Source organism: Lycium barbarum, chromosome 3 (assembly GCF_019175385.1).
Source record: "Lycium barbarum isolate Lr01 chromosome 3, ASM1917538v2, whole genome shotgun sequence".
NCBI lineage: Eukaryota > Viridiplantae > Streptophyta > Magnoliopsida > Solanales > Solanaceae > Lycium > Lycium barbarum.
Genome location: NC_083339.1, coordinates 136,369,747 through 136,392,289, shown reverse-complemented (window position 1 = coordinate 136,392,289; position 22,543 = coordinate 136,369,747). Strand labels below are relative to the sequence as shown.

Below are 22,543 nucleotides of genomic sequence, written 5' to 3'. Positions count from 1 at the left end.
CATGATCCTGTTTTTATCATAATTTGCAAAAGAATTCTCGGGACTCAAACTAGCCATGCCAAGAAGTAGATCAATATTCACTTCACTAAAACGATTGTTAAGCTCTGAAAGTTGCAAATCAATAACAGCATAAAAAACTTCCACACGCAAATGATGAGAATATATAACACTTGAGCTTTTACGCTTCGACTTTCCAAGACCATACTTCTCATTCATTTCAGGGATCATAATACCATTCTTTTCACAAAATAAGGAGACGTCTTCTACCAAAGAATTCCATTCAGATTCCCTCATAATCGAACCCGATAATCACCTTTAAATTGTCTCAACCGAAGCATTCAAGCGAACCCGATAATCACCTTTAAATTTCTCAAAAGGCTTGTCAAATGAAGTTAGAATAGATTGTTCTTGATTCATCAAATCTAGCATCATCATGAAACATCGAGTATGAACACTATTCACTTCTCCCACATGCTTTTTAAGCCTTTCTATACATTTATTCCAATTTCGAAAACCTTTCGTTGTGAAAGCATCACTTACTTTTCTTCCATATCCTCCAAACTCATTTTTAAACAAGTAACAACATAAGCAAAATGCTGCATCTTTTTTAACACTATATTCTAACCATTGAGAATATGGATCGTCAAACCAATCGGGATTAAAACGACACAATTCTCCTCCAATATCTCTACTTGGAAATTCAAATTCTTCAGGTTGGCAAGGTTTCTTTAGTATGTAATATCTCCTCACTCGGTCACGTATATTAGGAGAAAATTTCGACATTTGTTTTCTTTCAGCAGGATCTGATTTAAGATCCAAATCAGCCAACACTTTGTCATTATCCGATGCATTGAAAAGATTGACAGGCGACGAAGAACTTGGAAAATGAGAACTTGGCAAAGGAGAGCTAGGAATAGTATTTGAAGGAGCTTGAGGCTTGAAGAAATTCGTGATCATCTTGACTTTTGCTTAAAGATCCTAAAAGTCAAGAAAACACAAATTACACTTCAAATTTTGGAGAGCATACAAAAGCAATATAAATCTGTTGTAGTTCACCATAGCTTTTAAAGGCTATTAACATTTACCAATAAAATAATCTTAGTGTAGACTCATCTAAAAACAACATTTGCATTTCGTTAATTAATCATAGTTCACAATCTTAAAGTAATTTATTTTGCAAAAAAATATCTTAAGCTTGGTCTCATATTTAAAGAGAAACATATTGCACTCTATGTTGGTACAATTTATATGCAGATAAATATCATACATGTAGATAAATATCATACTGATACATGTCAAGTTCAGGAATTCAGAGTTACAACAAACAACAAGGGAACAACAATTGTTGGATAAGACAACAATTTCAAAGAGAAACAAGAGGAAATTGAAGATAACAATGGATACCGTACTGGATATTTGCACAATCTGGATGACACAAACGCAAAATGGGTTCTTCAGCTACAACATTCGAGCTAAATGGGTACCGATCTGGAGTAGCTTGAAGAAAGAAACTCAAATAGCTGAGCTTAGATGGGAGAATTTCTATAGATTTAGATTTCCATTTTTTTGTGGTTCGTTGAACTGCACTTTCCCTTTTGTTTTTTTGCTTTATGTTTTGTTTTTTTGTCTTGTGGACCCTTTGTTTTAATATTAATAAATCAGCCCCTTTTGGGGCCTTATTTAAAAAAAAAAAAAAGGGAAAAAAGAAAGCAGTGCTTTATATCAAAGAAAACAAAAAAGAAAGCAATGGGTGCTAGCGGGATTCGAACCTGCATCACGAGTGGGATAGCACTTCACTAGGCACTACCCAACCACTGAACCGTTTGCTTGCTTATATATGGGGGTTCGCAAGTAAATATTATCTATATTTACTAATTTTTCTAATACAAATACAGGATCTACGAAAAAGCTGGGGGGTTCGGCCGAACCCCCCTATATAACTATAGCTCCGCCCCTGATGTATTACTTTTGATTAACCGGCCAAATGTGTAACTTACCCTTTTATATAGGAGTGGTCGATGAGTCATATATGTTAAAAGGCCTCTAAATTAAGGACCTTAGCCCAAACCTAAATTTAATGTAATGGGCCGGATGCAGAAGAAAGTGGCCCATAAAATAACAAGCTTTGTGCTTAGAATTATCGCCAAAACCCTGCTCTCTCCTCTAAGTTGTTCCTTTTGCATCACTTTCTGCAGCAAACTTCCCATTTTCTCTTTCTCACAAGGTATCAACTGCATGTTCCTATTTCTTTTCCTTAACGCTATTTAATTATACTAAATCCCTAGCTCTTTTATTTGCTTAATGGTTTTAGCAGTAAAATACATATTTAATGATGCACTCGTTTTTACTAGTTTGCTTACCTGATAATAGCTCAAAGTTGGGCTGCTATACTAATTGCGTTTAATAAGTAAGAATCCTAGTTTTTTTTTTTTCGTGCAACGGTTTTCTAGTGATGAAATAGTGGTTTAATGTTGTGTTTGTTAAAGCTCAAGGTTGTGGCGGCATGCTAATTTCGCGTTTACTAAGTAAGAACCTATTTTCTGAATATCTTAATTGACTAATTAGAAAAACCTATTTGGGATTATGCAGTGCACCCGCCACCGCCTTATAAATTATTAACCATGGCGGAAGTGGAAGAAAACCCTAATATAGTTGTAGAAGAAGAGTCGATTAAGAAGAAGAGAAAGCGAAATAGAGACAAGAAGAAGAAAATGGTTATAGAAAAAGAGACGAAGAAGGAGAAAGACAAAGAAGAGGAGGGGGAAGATGATGATGAAGAACAACAAGAAGTGGATGATGAATTGAAAGCGGAGATTAAGAAAGAGATGAAGAGTGGGTCAGGTATTATGAGTGCGGAGTTGTTTTCTTCTGTTGAAATTTCCGAGCCCACTATGAAGGCAATAAAAGATATGGGATTTGAGTACATGACTCAGGTAAACTACAAGTTTTAATCTTTTTAATCGCCTTGCTAGAACTCTACCTCAAAATATGAAAAATGGGATCTTTGATGGCTATGTCAGTTGTTTATTACGTAATTTTCAAATTGCATTTTCTAGTATTTATTATAAGCCTCTCTATCATTACAAGGTAAAGGTAAGGTTTGCGTACACTCCATCCTCCCCAGACCCCGCTTGGTGGGAGTTAGGGATGGCAACAGTGTGGGGCGGGTTTCTGCCATGCTCTTTGCAAACAAAAAGATCCATGTTAACAGTGGAAGTACATTTTCTTTGATTTTTATCATTTTGAAAAATGAGAAAATAAGAGAAAGAGAAAAACATGTTTGGCAAATAGACCAAACATCATAGTTTTATTTGGACATTTCATATTCAAATGGGTCAAGTTATTCAGTCTTTAATACACTTTTCCATTGGAAAAACTATAAGATTAATACAGGCTCGATGACTAAAATAAATTCATCAAATTAGCTAAAAAGTATCATTTGCATTGATTCACGATGATAATATCACAATGTAGAATTTTTTATTTATACAAATTTATTAAATACTTGAAGTTTTGTGGGTTGAGACAAAACCTGCACCCCGCCCTGCCCCATTGCCATCCCTAGTGGGAATATACTGGGTATGCTGCTGCTGTTGTTGTAGTAGTACTGTATTTATTATAAGCAGATATCAGCAAAGTGAAATACTTGACACTACAATGAGATATTAATTTGGGGAAAGTAGAAATTACTAATAAATTGAATGATGTTTTAGCTATATTGATTCAGTCTATACATTGTCCGATGTCAACAAGTTCTGTTATGTCGGTACTCTTGTCTCAAGTTGCTTGAAGTGATTTTTTTTTCTCCAGAACTTGAATAGGTAAGTTGATAATGTCCATGAGGATCCTAAGTGCTTGATTTATGTCTCTATTTTGGCAAACTGAATAGCTAACACTCATTGTTCTCGTAAAACAACCCTACCTTAATTGTTTATCTTTGATGTTGAAGATCCAAGCCAGGGCAATTCCTCCTCTTCTGGAAGGCAAGGATGTCCTCGGAGCTGCAAGAACTGGTTCTGGTAAAACACTTGCATTTTTGATACCAGCTGTGGAGTTATTATATCATGTCCACTTTACACCTCGTAATGGAACTGGAGTTGTTGTTATTTGCCCAACAAGAGAACTGGCTATACAGGTAAATACCTAGTCTTTGCTGCCCTTCCTTTTTGCTTGTTTTCTCTTTTTTGTCTTCTTGCTTTTCTGTTTTGAAGAAAGGTGGTTTTGTGGGGGGGTTGGGGTGGGGTAGCAGGATGGATGAGTATATGCGGTTAGTTGATATGGCTGATCTCCTTGCCTGCATACTTCTTCTGTCCTAACAAAACTGACCTTCTTTCCCTGTTTGATCTGTCTTTAAACAAACTGGACTTCTCTTAAATGTATTTTTTTTCCTGATGAAGTAAGTGAATGCCATTAAAAGCATCCAGGGATGCAAAGGTTACAACAACAGAGGATTTGTCAATCCAGAATACAATGAGCTTATAGAAATAGAACTAAAGAACTGAGAAAATCCAGGAATGGTTAGCCTAATTAAATAGACTAACCAAACATCAAGCACTAGCCTTAAGAGAACATATTTGAGTTGAAACCCCATCAAAACATCTCCTATTCCTTTCACACGAAAAACTACAAGCTGGGACCATGGTCCAAGTCTTTCTGATGGGATTTTCAACTTTCTAGAGGTCCAACTGACGTAGGCTTCTCTGACAGTGAGAGGCATGGACCAGCTGAGGCCAAAAATAGCTAGGAACATGTTCCAAAAATGTAAATTATTGTTCCACAATTCAAACTAATTTAACCTGGTGCTGCTTTAGAATTTGTGAACTTGACTTTGACATATGAATTACTAGCAATTGGCATTTTCACAGAGCAAAACATTTAATTAAATATTTTTTAACCAAAAGTTGAGATAATAATCTATCCTTTTACTCTTCATATGGCTGAGGTCAAATTAGGTCTGGTTCTGGGAATAAAGATGCATGTTTGAGTCATCTACATCTTGATGCATAAAGGAACTGGAATAGCCTTAAATTCTTATCATAAATGAGTTATTCTTCAGCTTTATTGATCCTATAACAGTTTTAAATCTCTCTTGCTGACTTCCTGTGGGACTAAAACAAACAGTGCAAAATGTGGTAAGTAGTAAATCACTTGATGTCTGTTCACCTTATTAGCTTGTTCATAGGCCATAGAATCTAGGTACAAAGAAAATTTACTGGTTACAGGGCTGTTGCAAAAAAAAAATTCCAATTCTTGAAGATCATATATGTTACTATCACAAGTTTTTGTGGTTCAACTATATTAAATTTGTTAACAAACTATGAAAGTACTACATTGTTGGACAGTGGTTGCTCATTTAGAGTTTGTGTTTCAAGGCTCACCTACAATTTTAATGACTCAGACGCATGCTGTGGCAAAGGACCTTCTCAAGTATCACTCGCAGACTCTCGGGTTGGTTATTGGTGGTTCAGCAAGAAGAGCAGAGGCAGACCGTATAGCAAAAGGGGCTAATCTCTTAGTAGGCACTCCTGGTCGACTTCTTGATCACCTTAGAAATACCAAGGGCTTCATTTATAAGAACCTTAAGGTATTTGCGTCTTTCAAGCAGCTAGTTATTTCTATTTATGTCATTTCTTAATACGATATGAATTATTCTCTATTCCCACCCATGATATTTATTAGATTTTTCCTTACAAGTTATTCATAACTTTACTTTAGCCTGTGTCCAAGGATCAATGTGGTTTCTGAAATTAGTGCCTAAACTTGCAGTGTCTCGTGATTGATGAAGCTGACAGGATTTTGGAAGCGAACTTTGAAGAAGACATGCAGCAAATTCTTAAACTTCTACCAAAGGAGGTAGTCACCAAAGCAGTAGTGTTACCTACTTAGTCTTATGAGAACTATAGCTTTGTGAAATTGTTATCCACAATGATAGTCAATTTTAAGATTAAAATAAGTACGATTTCCTGTGTTGGGTCTTCTTAATGATTTTAATTAGAACTAAGTAGAATACAAATATGCATTTTGTTTTGCCCTTGCAAGTTCTCGGTGGTGATTTTTTTCTACATTAATATAAACTCATGGCTGATGTTAATGTTCTTAAATGCGCGTGGATGCTTGGAGTTAAAACGGATATTTTTTTCAACTCTTTGACTAATGACTACCAATGTGTGTGAAAAGCTCATGTATCACTTGTTGGCTGATGTAATTTCTAGATGTTGTTACTCCGAACTTGTGTTTGCTGTCACTATATCTGGTAGCTCATTGCATGTCTTGTTTCTCTGTTATTTATGTTCAACTAATTGTGTATTTGTTATTCTGAGTTAAACTAATATGCTAGTTGCTGTACAGGGGAGGCAGACTGCTCTCTTTTCGGCCACACAGACAAAAAAGGTATTCTAAAAGCCTCTAGTTTTTCATGGTCCTCCTAGTGGAAAAGCAAGTAGTAACTTCCTGCTTTCAATTGCATTTGTCTTGAACTTTAAACATAATTTTGGAAACAGAAAAGAGATAGGGATCTTCATTAAGAGACTTCTGAAAGTAATAATACATGTCATGTCATATATGTGAAAAACTTTCTTCCTGAGTGAAGCTACATTATTAAGAGACTTCTTGTGTCTTTTTTGGTGAAATACAAATTTATGACGATGAAAGTGAAAAAGATAGACAGAATAAATGAGGTTGACTGAGTGTCTCAATCTGTTCATTGTTTTCAGGTTGAGGACCTTGCACGCTTATCTTTGACAGCTCCTATCTACATTGATGTGGATGATGGAAGGAGGAGGGTATGTACTCACTCATTTCTTTCCTCCCAGTATATGTTTAATTTTAAGATCATGTTGTAAGTCTGTTTGAATATATGGTCAATTCAGGTCACGAACGAAGGGCTACAACAAGGATACTGTGTTGTCCCAAGTGCCAGGAGATTTATTCTCCTTTATTCATTCTTGAAGAGGAACCTATCAAAGAAAATAATGGTTTTCTTCTCATCTTGCAACTCTGTCAAGTTTCATTCCGAACTTCTTCGCTATATCAAGATTGAATGCCATGATATTCACGGGAAGCAAAAGCAGCAAAAACGAACATCTACCTTTTTTGAGTTCTGTGAAGCAAAGAAGGGCATCTTGTTATGCACGGATGTCGCAGCCCGTGGTCTGGATATTCCTGCTGTGGTATGTTGCTTCCCCTCTTATCAAAGCAGTCTGTGGTCTATTCTTGGCTGGAACCTGTATATGAAGTCGGTGGGAGAGTGAACACATTGCACTGTTTCTTCTCTTTATCTGGGATTTCGGGCATGGGATTGGGAAAGTGAAACAAATCTTTAATCGAAGAAAGAGAAAATGTAGTTGGTGCTTAATTCCTTCTGCTTCTGTTAGCTAGTCGTGCTATAATTGTACTTCTCTATTTTCACTTTTATGTGTTCTATTTGATTTGAAAGGTAGTTGTTGATGCATTTTTATTAGAAGTGAATATGTTTTTTACTGTACAACTTATGAAGTGAGAAAATCAGTGACATGCTTCCGCATTTAAATATACATCTCACGGCTCTCTCCCTTTGAAATGTAGTAATAGAAGAATAATATTGATTCTTGTTATGTCTCTCTTTTCAGGATTGGATTGTGCAGTTTGATCCCCCTGATGAACCCAAGGTAATAAACACTTTATTTTATGGGTTTTCGGAGTTGGGTATGAAGGGAGAAATTCTTGTTCCTTCTAATGATTTGATGCGTAAACAATACAGGAATATATACATAGAGTTGGACGAACAGCACGTGGTGAAGGTGCTAAAGGAAATGCCTTGCTTTTCTTGATTCCCGAGGAGTTGCAGTTTCTTAAGTACCTGAAGGTCTCTTCACAATTGTACTCTTAAATTTACAGAAGATGAAACATCTGTTAGAATGTTAAATGTGTTGTCAGAAGCATTGATCCCTTGAATTAGGAGCTAGGAGCTGTGGTACTTGAAAATATTTTTACCAAGTATAAGTGATATATGCTTAATCTAATCTGGTAAAAGCGTGGGCTAGAAGTTGGAACTCTGCAAACTGATTTTCCCATTCTGATTGTTAATTTTCTTGAATTTTGCTTTTCAAACTGTTCCTGATGACTTCCAGTGGTAACTGAGAAGAGCAGTTGAGTTTTTCAATGTTGCTTATATAATTGTGGATTTGTGTTCATAGTCTAATGTGCAGTGCTTTTACGACAGGCGGCAAAAGTGCCTGTAAAAGAATATGAATTTGATCATAAGAAGCTGGCCAATGTGCAGTCACTCCTGGTAAATCTATGGCGGCTGCTTGTATTTTTTTTTTTTTTTAAATCTTTAGCCAACCAGTGTGTTTTTTATATCTTATGAGGATCTGTGCTGAAAGAAAAATTGAAACAATTTGTTCAGGAAAAATTGGTTGCCAACAACTATTACCTGAACCAGTCGGCTAAAGAGGCATATAGGTCTTATTTACTATCATATAATTCTCACTCCATGAAGGAAATATTCAATGTTCACCGACTTGATCTACAGGTACGTACTCTTGTTTCCTTTTCCAGTGTTGTGGTGGATGCATTCTCATAGACGTATAATTCTTAAGAAATAAGAAAATGGATGACGTTGGTTATAAAGACTGATTCATCTTAGTGCAGCGCCAAAAATGCTACTTAGAAGTTTATGGTTTATTACTTTTTCTTACATAAGATGTATGGTTTATTCAATTATGATACAGGGATGAAATACACAGTTCTATGTAGGATGCATTAATGTCCCATCATATAAAGCATTAATGTAAATTGTGAAGAATAAGTTTCTAATGCTGGAATTGCACATGTATTTGAATACCACCAAATAAGTGGAGATAGGTATTACTTTGATCCAGAAATTACTTAACGGATAAAATGTGTGTTCTGCAGGCTGTAGCTTCTTCGTTCTGTTTTTCTAATCCTCCAAAAGTACACCTCAACATAGATAGCAATGCATCTAAGTTCAGGCAGAAAAAGCGTAAAGTTGAAGGAAGTCGAAATGGGTTCAGTGAGGGCAATCCCTATGGAAAGAAAGGAGGTGACGATACGAGGCAGTTTGTAAGATATTAGGGAAGATCGTCTGCAGCAGCAGAGGTTTCTGCACCCGATGCATGTCTCCAAATGTATAATTTTTCTCTAATGTAAACTTATTACATGGAAGAGGTCATAGTTGAAGCATTTCGCCTTCTGGCTAGGACACTTATATTTTTCTGGATTTGGTCCACAATTTTGTCTAGGTATTGCCAAAGTGAGTAGAGACACTTGTCTTGTTTATTTTTTCAGTTATGATATGAACAATTTCCTTGTGATAAAGGTTTTGTCAGCAGTTTTTTCTTTTTGAGTTTTATATCTGCGTGTGATCTGCTGTATAAGACAAACTGTGCCCTCATCTGCACAAACTAGGAATCAATGATGGCGGGCTGGGTTAAGCCGTGTTTTCCTGCCATTTATTTAATCAGCTTACGTACCAGTTGCTCATTCAAGAAACGAACTTTTGTGTCAACTTAGATATAAGGGTTCAGGTGTAAGTTAAGGTTGCGAAACTTGTTAGAATACTTTCGCAAGTTGCAAATATTGAATAATTGGAAAGATTATGGAATTTTGTTATAAAACATATAGAAAATTTTATTCGTCCTTTTTTAAATCAAGTGTCACCTTAATGTTTCATGTCAAAAGTGATAAAGTTAAAAAAAATTAATTTATGTCAAAAGAATGTTGGAATTAAAGGAATTTTTTCATACTTAAATTTATTTAAATAATTATCAAGCGCATCCTTTTATATTGAAATTTGATGCTTATTCTCCGGTTTTTGTATCGCAATAATCCTCCAGTGAACTTGAAGGAGCTTCATGAGATCAGTCACAACTTTGCACTGAAGAGAAAGTGACATGATCTAATTCCTTCACGATGAAGATTAAGAATAACTGCAATATTTCTTTTTTAACTTTAAAAAGATCTATTTTGTCATTTTTAAGAGTGTTGTTTTCATGCTGCAAAAGCTTTTTAGTACCTTTTATCATAGAAAAAAGAAAAGAAAAGATAACTAACTATTCATTCGAGTTTGAATAGCTACTAAGCTAAGTGCCTAAGCCACTTAAATTACTGTTTTATTCTTTTTAATGGTAATAGATAAAGAACCAGTACTCTGATCAGCAAGGATAAAAACTCAGAAAACAGGCGGTTAATACATTAAATGCCTAAGAAGATAAGTTTTTTTTATGTGGTCCTGCTCCTACATGAACTTTTAGAACAAGTTACTACTTATCCCCAAAACAGGGTGTGCATATTGATTTTGTCAGTGTTATTTCTATAGAAAATTTAGAAAGAAAGAAAACTTCTAGTAGACTGCAATACCCTTCCAAAAATCATTAATACCAATAATTAATCTGCCCCATGTGAAACCCCAATACAGTAGTCCACCATCGGAATCCAAACCAAGAAAAAAAGAAAAAAATAGATAAGCTGGCCGACATAAAATATATAAAAAAATAAACTAGTACTTTTTTTTTATTAATAAAACAAAATTCCTTTGCCTCTAACACTTCCTTCCTCCCAAAGCAAAATTTAAATAAACTAATTACTCACTTTAATTATAATTTCAAAATTTATAAATACGAATAAACATTGACCAAGTATTATGGTGACACGTCCACGTAGTGGCACACGTTATTTCCAAAAACATTACTTAACCAAATACATCACGAAACCATTCAGTAAGAAGGTCAAAATAGGAAATCAACAAAATAAAAAGACTGTATCCACCGAACCCAAACCCCTTAACCGCCAATTCACACGCCTTCCCACGCCAGTAAAAAAAAGAAAGACGTAACAAAACATCGGCTCATAAAAACATTGTGCCATACAACAAAAAAAGAAAGAAAACGAGCCAAAAAGCAACTTCACCGCCCACTTTAAAGCGAGCAAGGAACATAAACTTGTGGCGGTGTTTACCGTTGGCTTTCTTTCTTATTAATTCTCCCTTTGTTTCATTTCTTCATTTCTTTTATCCCAAGTTATCAAACTATAATCCTACTTCTTCTTTGATTTGGTTTTACAAAAAAAGAAGCTATATATTATAATTTCGCCTACCCATTAACAATCTTTGATTCGACAATGTGCTTTTTGTTCTTGACCATTTAAATCTTCTAAGCAAGTATTGATTCTTCCTGATTTTTTCATTGTGAATATTCTCTTTTCCCCTACTTTACATTCTGTTTTGCATAGGTTCTTTTCTTAGCTTCCTTCAATTGCATTCAATCAAGAATCAAATTCTCTACTTAAATTCCAATAGGATATCTTCTTTACTTCTTGGAGTTATTCTTCAATGGAGAACTTTGTGAAGCCAGAGTTCTTCCATCTTCTTCATCAAGAATACCCCACAAATCACAAGATTATGGCTAATTCAAGTATGTATCAATTTGCCGAATCTACAAGTTCAAGCAATGATCACGTGGAAGATCCAGAAGTTTCTGATTCAGAGAGTTCTGTTGTTGGTTCGGAACATCAAGAAAGAACCACTGGTTTGATGAGAATTGATGAAGGTGACAGGTTACATGGAATTATAAGCAAGAAGTTATTATCTGGTTTGGGTTGTTTTGAATCGTCAACGCAAGTTACGGCAATTCATAAAGAAACTTGCTCTAGTTTCACCAAGCAAGCGAAACTTCAATCTTTGGTTATTTTTTCTAAAGCCGTGGAGAAGAAAAATGGAGGAAATGCTAATGTGAAGTATGCTTGGTTTGGAGCTTCGAAAGATGAGATTAACAACATATTATCACATGGTTTTTCTCATCCATTGAATAATGGAGCTTATTCTCAAGCCATATGCCTTTCTCCTGATGATAATCCTCTCGATTGGTACGTATTTGACAATTGGCTTAAGGTTCGCCTATTGAGTTATGATTTTTGGGTCGTGACAATTTGTTATCAGAGCCCCTAGGTTCACCGGTGCAATATATCTTCTTTTGTTGTTTTCGGTATTTCAAGATTTTAATTCTTTTCATGTTAACTGATTCTTGAATTTTTATGTTTTTGTTTCAGTCTGCAAACTGCTGTTCCTGATAAAAATGGGATAAGGCATCTATTGCTTTGTCGTGTGATATTGGGAAAAAGTGAAGTTGTTCTCCCTGGAACAGGACAGTGTCATCCAAGTTCTGAAGAATTTGATACAGGGGTTGATAATTTACTTTCTCCTAGAAAGTATATTGTGTGGAGTAGTCACATGAACAGTTATGTCTTCCCAGAATTTATGGTCAGTTTCAGAGTTGCACCTCATGTCAAAGGTGAGCATAATTTGCAGCGCCTTAAGCATTAAAGAGAATTAGAATGTAGAAGATTGTGCTTAGATTGTTGTTGTCATTTTTTCAGAGTCTCAAAGGAATGGAGTTCCTATTAGAAATCCAAAATCACCTTGGATTACATTTCCTTCACTGATATCTGCTCTATCGAAATTCTTGCCGCCTCACACTGTCAAATTGATTACGAAATATCATAGCGATCACAAGGTATGCACTTGAATTTCTTTGAACACACTATAATTTGTATGTGCGTACAATTTTTTTGTACAGTTATTCAAATCTAGTTCTGTTTTCAGGAGAGGAAGATCACAAGACGAGATTTGATTCAGCAAGTGAGGAAACTAGCAGGAGATGAGTTGTTAGCTGCAATCATCAAGTCCTGCAAGAATAAGGTATGAATATTTACTTCCAAGAAAATTTTTTGCTTACAAAAATGTGGCATTGAGTAAATATACTGATTGTTCAAGCCTTAATGATGTTCTTATATACAGAGAAGTAAGTAAGTTACTCCAGTTTTAGTTGATTCATGCCTTAATTTCTCTTTAAACGAATATTTGACACATTTTTGCTTGTTTCAGATCATGATTGAAACAGAATTTGCTGCCATATGTTTGTAAATACTTAACTGATACTACACGTTGTGCCACACAGTCAAAACTAGGAAGCATTTGCTAGTTTTTTTACGATCATTATTTATTGATCAACTGACTTGTTTGTCCTCGATTTTCGCAGCATAACAAAGGATCATCTGGAAACTCATCCAGCACCAGCTCAACTAAATCTGACCAAAGAGATGGAAGATGTTGTGCTTGCCGAAAGAGTTGAATAATTTTCTTGACGAATATATGGATGGAAGCAGAGAGAATGAAACGTTGTAAGATCGACACCTACTAACCAAAGCTAAACGTGTGACACAAAGGAGGACTAGCTGCTGTGATTCATGGGATGAAAATGATATCTTCTGACAAATTAGTCTTTGACGTTTAGCTCAATTCCCCTCTAACCTGTGTTGCTGTATCTCTTCACACGCTGTTTTTTGCTTTGTACCCCAAAGTAGTCTTAGAGCAACAGTGTCTACCACCAATTTAATAGATAGTTGTAATAGTTGATCAATTCTTGTTGATGGAAGAGTAAACACCAAATTACTATCCAATTATGAATCCGTTTTTTAAATACCCTTATTCCCCATCGCTGCCGTAACGTGGGCTTATCTTACTATACTCGCGGAAGGAACAATAAGCAGTTTACGCTTCAATAATATTTCATTTGCTCTAATAATGTATTATGTAGTACTCTTCACTATTTCAGTTAGGATTTAGGTTCTACCTTTTGGTAATATTATCAAGCAGTATTCTTCACTATTTCAGTTCTACCTTTTCCTACATACTAGTGATGGCTCCTAAAGATTCAATACGACCACTAAGTCTATGTTACTTCGATTTTGGTCATTAAGTGGGCGGTTTAAAAGTTCTGTTTGACTTTTTTGATGTCGTGGGGGAGGTATTAGCCTTTCTAACACATATTCAATCGTATCGACACAGCTCCTCTGACTTGTTTCTTGTTTTCAATCAGAGCATCAAGCAGCGCAAGTCATATCTTTGCAAGATCTGGCAAACTACATTGGGCACCAAGACAATTACACATTACTATTTATTGCAAACTGTCACTATACCAAAGTCATGTGAAGTCTCAATAGCTTAGGCTTTGATATATTTATACTTCAATCGATAACTGAACTGTAGTTGATGCTAAAACTGTTGTAAATATTACTAAGGTGCGATGCCCATTCCTTATTTTGTCAGGTTTTAGTAAAGTAACTTGAGACCCCAGTAACTTTTCATAGAATTAACTTGAAACCCAAGTAACTTTCCATAGAAAAAAAAAAGGTTCTATTTTCTTTCCTTACGAATTACTAGTATCCCCTTTTAAGAACATAGTTTTTTAGAACCACGGTATCGATTAGGCTTATATACATAGTTTTTTCGGACCATGGTATCAATTAGGCTTATATTCATTTGTCTGAACAGAAACCTACTAGAATTAGGATTGAGATGTCGGATAATACAAAATTAAAGCCAAACAATGTTGGCCTTATTTTTTCTGTATTTTTGTACACTTTTTGGCTGACGTGGCACAAAAATGTTTTGATGCCCAGTTTGTTACACCTCGTGGATTTTCGCGTCGTCGTAAGCAAACTAACGTGAGTTCAGAGAGGCCATGATACCCCTATAAGGTCAAGGAAGTCTTTTAATAAGTGTTAGACAAGTATTTAAAGGTTTCGGGATCAAGCGAATCGCAGAAAATAGGTTCGTTGAAAATTTGGAAAAAACTTGACAAAATTTTTGACGGAAATTTTGGCCCAACTTGTCAGGGGAATATCTCCTAGAATATGCCGAGTTACTGAATCCGTATCCTATGTAAATTGAAGTTCAGCGAGTCTTCTTTCCAATGCAACTTACAGATCGCATTTCTGTGAAGTATGGAGGAAACTACGGCCCGTACAATAAAGTACGTCCCGTACTTTTTGGGCGTATTTTGCTAAAAATTTCCAGAACTTAAAATTTTTGCCCCCCAAAGTACGTGATACTCGTGATGAACAGCAACACGTACTATTCCCGAGATTTCTAGAAATTGGGGCGGTGAATTTTTTTTCCCCAACTTTTATATACCCATTTCCACGACTTGGGCCTCATTTTCACCCAAAATCAAACCCTAAATTCTCTCTAAGCTCCCCTTAACACCCATAAACACACCAAATCATTCCTAATCAAATCAAGAGAAGATCAACCTTGAAAACCTAGTTTAATTTATGGAAGTTGGGGTGTTCTTGCTTTCACTTGGAGTTGTGGGGATTAAGTATTAGAGCAAGTTGTGTGAGTTGAAATTCTTAAAACACAAGGTATGTTCTTCATCTCATCTCTTGTGTCAAGTGAATGTGAAGGTTTAACAAGTCTTAAAAGTGGAAAGAGTTATGGGAAAAAGTTCAAATATGAATATTGATGATATTTTGAGTGTAGATTAACTTGAGCTATAATTGTTAGCATATTATGAGTGTAATCTTGTTATGAGGGGTAGTAATGATGTTGAGAAAGTGTGGTATACAAGAGTATAAGGGGGTTGTATTGAATTTGTTGTTATGGATTGTTTATGAAAAGAAGTTTTGGGATGAAATTGAGTATAATTTGAATATAATCTTTTGATTATGGAAATGTTGCTATCGATATTTGGGAATTGTTTATCATATGGAGGAAGTGGTTGGAACAAAGGAAATGCTCCCCAATTTTCGTTAGCTCTTAGTCATTTTAGTTTAGACTCAAGTATGCTTCCAATTATCTAATTTTAGTACAAAATCTCTTGAATGTAGAATCGTGAGCTTGGAGGGGGAAACGTTTAGTCGATAAAGTTAAAGAGACGTAAAGGTATGTAAGGCTAGCCCCTTTCTTTCAAAGGCATGACTCCTATACTATTATTCCTTTATATTTCCATGACTTCCTCATATCCCAAAGTTGAAGGCTAGAGACTTCTAAGAGCTTCTTATGAGAAAAGGATGAGATATGTTCTATGATAATGACGATGATTATAATGATTTTATCCATCGAGATTCTAAACTTATGAAATGATGCTATTATAAGACTAATGATCCTATTACATGATTTTCTTGATATTACTCATTGTTGATAGTCTTACCTCATAATACTAGTTCCTTCAAGGTGAGACATGGCGATCATGATTATTCCATAACATAACCGGAGGTTATCGACCTTACGTCACTCCGATAGAATTGTAGCTTTTAATTGGACTCTCATGCATGCTTATTTTTATGTATGATTACACCGTGCCTAGTTGGCCGGGCAGACACCACTTCGGTGGGCGGCCTATGGATGATGATAGTTACACCGTGCCTAGATGGCCGGGCAGTCACCACTAGTGGGCGGCGTGAGATGATTACCCCGGACGCGGGCTAGTGATGATATTATGTTATGTATGTATGAAAAAAAAATGTTTTCTTAAAAGGCTAAGCATGCATGGTATTCGCCTTAAGAGGCACTTTGATATACAGGTTATCTCTTTCTCTCATGTTTTCTTATTGCTTTACTACATTATGGTTCATGCCTTACAGACTCAGTACATTGTTCGTACTGACGTCCTTCCTTTTATGGACGCTGCGTTCATTCCTGCAGGTAGACAGGGAGACGGACCGGATACCTAGGAGCTCTATCAACAGTCTTATAGGAGCACTCCACTTCTCCGGAGTTGCCGCTTGTTGGTATATATTTTTGTGTACATATTTGGGGCATGACAGGGTCCTGTCCCGTCCTTATGATTCCAGTATTCTAGTAGAGGCTCGTAGATACATGTGTGTGGGTAGTAGATGTCTTATGATCTTATTAGTGCATATTCTGTGCATCATTTTGTAGCCATGTGGGCCTATGTATATATGTATATATATGTGTGTGTTTGGGAAGTAAATGAAGGTTGTTTCGTAATGGGTTTTATGATGAGAACGGTGTATGTTCAGATTGAATGTTATGACAAGTGAGTTAGGTGGTGCTCGGTAGGGTAGCTCCGGGTACTCGTCATGGCCCTCTAGCTGGGTCGTGACAAAAGTGGTATCAGAGCAGTTCGTCCTAGGGTGTGTCTACGAGCCGTGTTCGGTAGAGTCTTGTTTATGGGTGTGAAGCGCCACACTTATAAACAGGAGGCTGCAAGGCATTTAGGAACTATTGACCTTCCTTCTCATCTTAGATCGTGCGATAGAGTCAAGTCAAGAATGCAACTATCTAAATTTTCCTGTCTAATTTCAGCGATGCCTCCGAGAAAGAAGAAGAAAGTCAGCACAATACTGGGCGCTGCCGGAGAAGGTACCAGCCGAGAACCCCTGGCTGAGCTAGAACATAGCGAGGCTCAGAGTGTCACTCCCTCACATACTACCTCTACTCCTCCAGTAACAGAAGAGCATGAAAGGGCTCCAGCCCCTTCCCCTGTTGCTCCAGATCGGGACTTGCGAGATGCAGTCCAGTTGTTGACTCAGTTAGTAGCCGCCCAGACCCAGCGGCAGAGTGCGAGTCCTGGTGACAGAGCGACTAGTGCCAGAGCCCGTGATTTTATGAGTTTGAACCCGCCAGAATTTTTCAGGTCAAAGCCAGATGAGGACCTGCAGGGCTTTATAGATGAGATGTTGAGGACGCTAAGAATAATACACGCTTATGATACTGAGTCAGTGGAGTTGGCGTCCTATAGGTTGCGGGATGTAGCAGTTCTGTGGTATAACAATTGGATGCTTTCAAGAGGGGAAAATGCACCTCCCCCGGTATGGCAAGAGTTCGTAGATTCCTTCATTCGCCATTATTTGCCACCGAAAGTTCGACGGGCCCGAGCCGACAGATTCTTAAATCTCAGACAGGGAAATATGAGCGCCCGAGAGTATATCCTTCGGTTCAATTCATTGGCTAGGTTTGCTCCGACTATGGTAGCCGATATGGGAGACCGAGTGCATCGATTTGTGAGTGGCTTGGGGCCACACTTTATTAAACTGCTTGACGGCTTCACTTTAGGAAGGGATGGACATCTCCCGTATTCAGGCCCATGCCCAGAATTTAGAGGAACAATAGCAACCGCATAGGGGTGAGTGCGATATTAATAGAGGGCATAGTAAGAGGGCCAGATCTGCCGGTGTCAGTGGTGAGTAAAGAGGGGGTCAGAGGCAACAACATTCCAGATATTCAAGCCAATCCGCGGCTAGTGCACCTCCTCGATTTGCCGGCAGGAGATTTTACCACCTCGTTTATTCTGGAATGGGTCAGAGCTCGAGAGCTTCTGCTTCTCAGTTTGGAGGCGATCCTATTCAGAGGAGACCACCGGTACCACGATGCAGTCAGTGCGGTAAATTACATACGGGCCAATGTCGCCGAGGCTCAGATGCTTGTGGTTGTTATACCCCATTTTAACCCGGGTTAGAAGCGGAGTACAACATTTTGGTGATTCCTGAATTGCTTATTTAAGGAGTCGCCACCTAATTGATTTTAAGGTGAATTAGGGCACCTAATTATTAACTAAGGTAAAAACTAACTAAACCTCCGTTAATAGTCTGCTTAATCAGTGTGATTCTAGGTAAGGGTTCTTTATTATCCTAAAGGGAAGGGGTTAGGCATCCTTTAGAATCCGTTAACTACGGTTATCCGACCAAACTTAGGTTAATTAATTAGAGTTAAATAAGGTGCTTTAAATTTTAAGAAATATCTTGTAATGTAACTAAGGCTTTAAAAATATAATACCGCTGTTTCGAATAAGATTTATAAATATGCTAAGACCTTAAATAAGAGATGTTATTTTAAAAACAAGCTTCGTAGGATAATTTGCACAAAAAGAGGTTTTGAATGTTATTTAAAATAAACTATAAATATTACTAAGCTTTAAATAATAATGTTATTTTTTTAAAAAAAATGATACTTGCAAAATATAACGATTCGCATATAAATAGAAGCTTCTAAGAGAAGATCTAGTCAATTTAAACTTAGGGTAAAATTACATTATATGAGTATAGTAGTATATGAAATCTAAAACTTATTTTATAAATAGAATGCAAAAGATGGCGAGTTTTCTCTCTTTTATATAATTATGCTTGGTAAAAAAAAAAATATGCAGGATTGATTCAAACTTGAAGAGTTGCCTATGAAATTTACTTGCGCATTAGTGACGTTTTGAAGCGTTTATGATAAAAATATGATTCCTTTTACTTAAAATATGTAATCCTCTTATTTTTGCAAATCAATTGTTCTACATAAAATGAATGTTAGACATCATAAATAATTTCAACATAGAAAGAAGAGAATAGAAAAAAAAAACTTATGGAATTAAATGTTAGTTTTCTGGGATTAACTACCCGTTGCCAAAACTAAACCTACTGATTTCGCTAAGGTTTATCTTAAACTAAGGAAACGAAAAAAAAAAAAAAAAAAAAAGAGTTAGTTGTATAGTACGAATTAATATGCATAAAATAAGAAGAAGAATAGATAATTTAAATGGGTTCAGCCCATTTAAAAAAAATACTGCAATCAGGCATGGGCTCAGCCCCCCCTTTTTTTGAGCTGCTACGGTCTGTTTTGCTGTTGTTGGGCCTCGGCCCAGCAGAAATTTGGGCCTCGAACACGTAGAAGATTCTGTTGGGCTTTTAGCCCAACACCGAATATGGACGAAGAACGAGTCACTCGGACTCGTATGTGGTGATCATGCAAAAATGAAAAGAAAAGGATTAGCATGTAATCAACGGAGGCTAAACATATATATATATATATATATATATATATATATATATATATTGTAAGTTCTCAAAAAACAAACCAATATTTGCAACATATTATTTCTTGCACAAATACATATTTTACTGATATGACGGCATGATAGTGAATGATACTTGAAAATTTAATATCTAACTCAATAGCAATTTCGCTGGCTTCAGTTTTCTAAACGGAGGAAAATATGGGCCTTATGTATTCTGCCAATCTTAGTCGTATACATGATATTCCTAAGATATGTACACCTGGATGCATATATCACATGTATATCAAGTGTATGCCCCTTGCCTTAACAAAATTGAAATGCTTATAAGTATATTGAGGATATTCCCAAACAATCACCATACAACAGCCAATGCGAAACACAGAATCAACTCATGTTCTGAAATATTTCAACTAGCTATGCCGATATGCACGAGATTCCTTGTCGGATCTCACTCTCAAGTTCATAAGTAGCAATTTCAAACATGTTATTCATAAGATGAGAAGTTATTCCATTTTTTGACATATGAGTGGGATGAGGACTGTTTTCCAGATTTTTGTTTTATCTTGAGCAAAACAACCAAAAGCTAAAAATGTACACTTAAGTACACCCAGAAAAGAAGATATCAAACTATGGAAAACAGGTTTGAGATTTCTGCATGTGTTTGAATGCATAAAGAGACGACCAAACAACCCCCAAGCAGGTTCTCAACAAAAGGAAAAAAAAAGAGAACTGAAACCCGTTCACAATTCACAGAAAAAAGGGTTTACATCACCCTTAGATATTCGAACAAGCATTCAAACAGCAAGTCATTTTAAAAGGAAAAAAAAAAGAATATGCAAGCATATACAATTACGTGAAGGCACATACTAGCAATCGAAGTTCATGCATATTGAGTACATGTTGGTGATTTGAGGATGGCATGCTGGTAACGATGGTGAAAATGGAGGTATGGGTGTGGGTGATGAAGCAGTGGGGTGTGGGTGATGAAGCAGTGGGGTGAGGGAGATAGTGGAGGTGCGTGTAGCGTGGGAAGAGTCGACGACGAAAGAGGGGAAATGAGGAGGCGCGGCGGTGGCGATGGGGTTGGAGGCGGTGATGGGAGGAGGAAGAAGGAAAGAGAAGAGGCGGAAAGGAGGCGGCGGACGAAGATGTGGTGGCGATGAAGAAGAGGAAAGGGGAAGAGGGAGGCGGAGAAGAGGCGGTGAAAGGGAATAAGGGAAACCCTTTTCCCTTATTTTGAACGAAAATGGATCGGGCCTGGTCCATTTGTGGACTGGGTCAATTTTTAGACCGGGTATTAAAAGAATAGGCTAATAAATTAAAATACGGATTATTCCAAAAATTGAGATAAGGGATATGGACTAGTCCAAAAAATATCAGGAGTCAATCGGGCTTTGATTTGGAGTCCGGTAAGTCAAAATGCGGACCGAGTGCAAGAAATAGTTCGTCTTCGAAACTTGAATAAAAGACCCATTTTGATTAACGATGTACTAAGGGTGCCAGAATATCACCTGGTACGAAAAAAATGTGTAATTGTAAAAGACCCGGATAATAAATTATATGTTGTTGCACTGACCGTGCAATAAAAATTTTAACGATAAATGAAGATATCATTTTAAATGCGCGAAAATAAATGCGATGTGCATGCGGGAGTTGATAAAATGCCGAGAAATGCCAGTTTCAATAATACTAAATAACCGTAGCGAATGACTAGCGGTAATAGTACTGCTAATAATGATAACAATAATGATAATGGTAATAATGATAATGGCGATAAAAGATAATAATAGATATAATAATAATAGTAGATAACAAACCTTGATAATAAAAAATGATAATAGTTGATAATAATAATAAAGATGATAATAATTAATAACAAGATAACAATAATAAATAACAATTATTGATAGTGACAAAACGTTAATAAATTAATAATAATAACAATAATAGTGGTAATAATAAGATAATAGTGATAATAATAATAATAATGACGATAATAATAAATAAATAACAATTATTGATAAAACAATGACAATAATTAATAATAAAATAACGATGATAATGATGATTAATAATTGATAACAAAATAACGCTGATAATAGTGATTAGTAATTAATAATAATAATAATGACAATTAGTAATAATGATAATTTAAGAATAATAATAATAGTTATTAATATTAATAATAATGATAATAATAATAGTTGTAACAGAATAATAAAACGCCGTTATTGATAAGAGACTAATAACTATAGTAAACATAATATATATTATTATTTATTTATTTTTTATTATTATTATTTTTTTTTTTTTTTTTTTTTTTTTTTTTTTTTAAATATTAGAAGCGCAAATATGTATTTCGGAGGAGAGGCGGGACAAAATTGGGTGTCAACAGCTTGTCCCTCTTTGCCTGATAATGATGAAAGAGTTTTCGGGCAAAGACGTTGACTTAGTAGCCTATTTTGTCCCGGCTAGAGGATTATGAAGGACTACGGGTAAAGAAAATTACGGCCGAACTCTGGTCTCTGAATCGCCTACATATCTCGGGCTGCACGAGAATCAGGCCGTGTGTAGTTCTAGGAAGACTACGACACCTACGACTGGCAACTCACGATTTGATGCGAATCCTCGCAAAAATATTGTCCCAGTGTCGAGTTATGATGACACTGGGTATTGTGATAGACCCCCTGAAAATTGATTGTGCTGGAATGTGAACGGGAAATTTGAATTTGGAGCCGAGTGTTCGAGGTAGATCTTTGACCCTCGTCGGGATGTCTGCTTGTCCTTCCCGACGTATTGCCCCAGTTCGCTGCCGAAGAAATAGTTCCACGTTGCGCTAAAGCTCCTGCGAAACTTTAAACTAGATAAAATAGTCAGTAACAAATAAATATTGAAGTAAAGTGATGCAAGTGCGGTGAAATGCGGCTGCGAGCGCACGCAGGGCATTTGAAAATAATAAT

General features: G+C 36.2%; 3 protein-coding genes across 3 annotated transcripts; 2 read left to right on the top strand and 1 right to left on the bottom strand.

Annotated features, from left to right (window-relative positions):
* Positions 1–315: 315 nt before the first annotated feature.
* On the bottom strand, positions 316–957 carry LOC132631422 (uncharacterized). The gene has a single exon (XM_060346998.1). It carries the CDS (start codon positions 955–957, stop codon positions 316–318), a length of 642 nt encoding a protein of 213 aa, XP_060202981.1.
* A 1,116-nt stretch (positions 958–2,073) lies between these two features.
* Positions 2,074–9,339, top strand: LOC132632794 (DEAD-box ATP-dependent RNA helicase 51-like). The gene is made up of 13 exons (XM_060348870.1): positions 2,074–2,224; positions 2,590–2,933; positions 3,950–4,135; positions 5,399–5,584; positions 5,767–5,853; positions 6,349–6,390; positions 6,714–6,782; positions 6,870–7,169; positions 7,608–7,646; positions 7,739–7,843; positions 8,201–8,269; positions 8,387–8,512; positions 8,896–9,339. Exons 1-13 carry the CDS (start codon positions 2,083–2,085, stop codon positions 9,073–9,075), a joined length of 1,875 nt encoding a protein of 624 aa, XP_060204853.1. The 5' UTR covers positions 2,074–2,082; the 3' UTR covers positions 9,076–9,339.
* A 1,551-nt stretch (positions 9,340–10,890) lies between these two features.
* LOC132632793 (probable inactive poly [ADP-ribose] polymerase SRO5) lies at positions 10,891–13,455 on the top strand. Its single transcript, XM_060348869.1, has 5 exons — positions 10,891–11,862; positions 12,046–12,287; positions 12,373–12,509; positions 12,599–12,694; positions 13,035–13,455. The coding sequence occupies exons 1-5, from the start codon at positions 11,330–11,332 to the stop codon at positions 13,125–13,127; spliced, it is 1,101 nt and encodes a 366-aa protein (XP_060204852.1). The 5' UTR covers positions 10,891–11,329; the 3' UTR covers positions 13,128–13,455.
* The last annotated feature ends 9,088 nt before the right edge of the window (positions 13,456–22,543 follow it).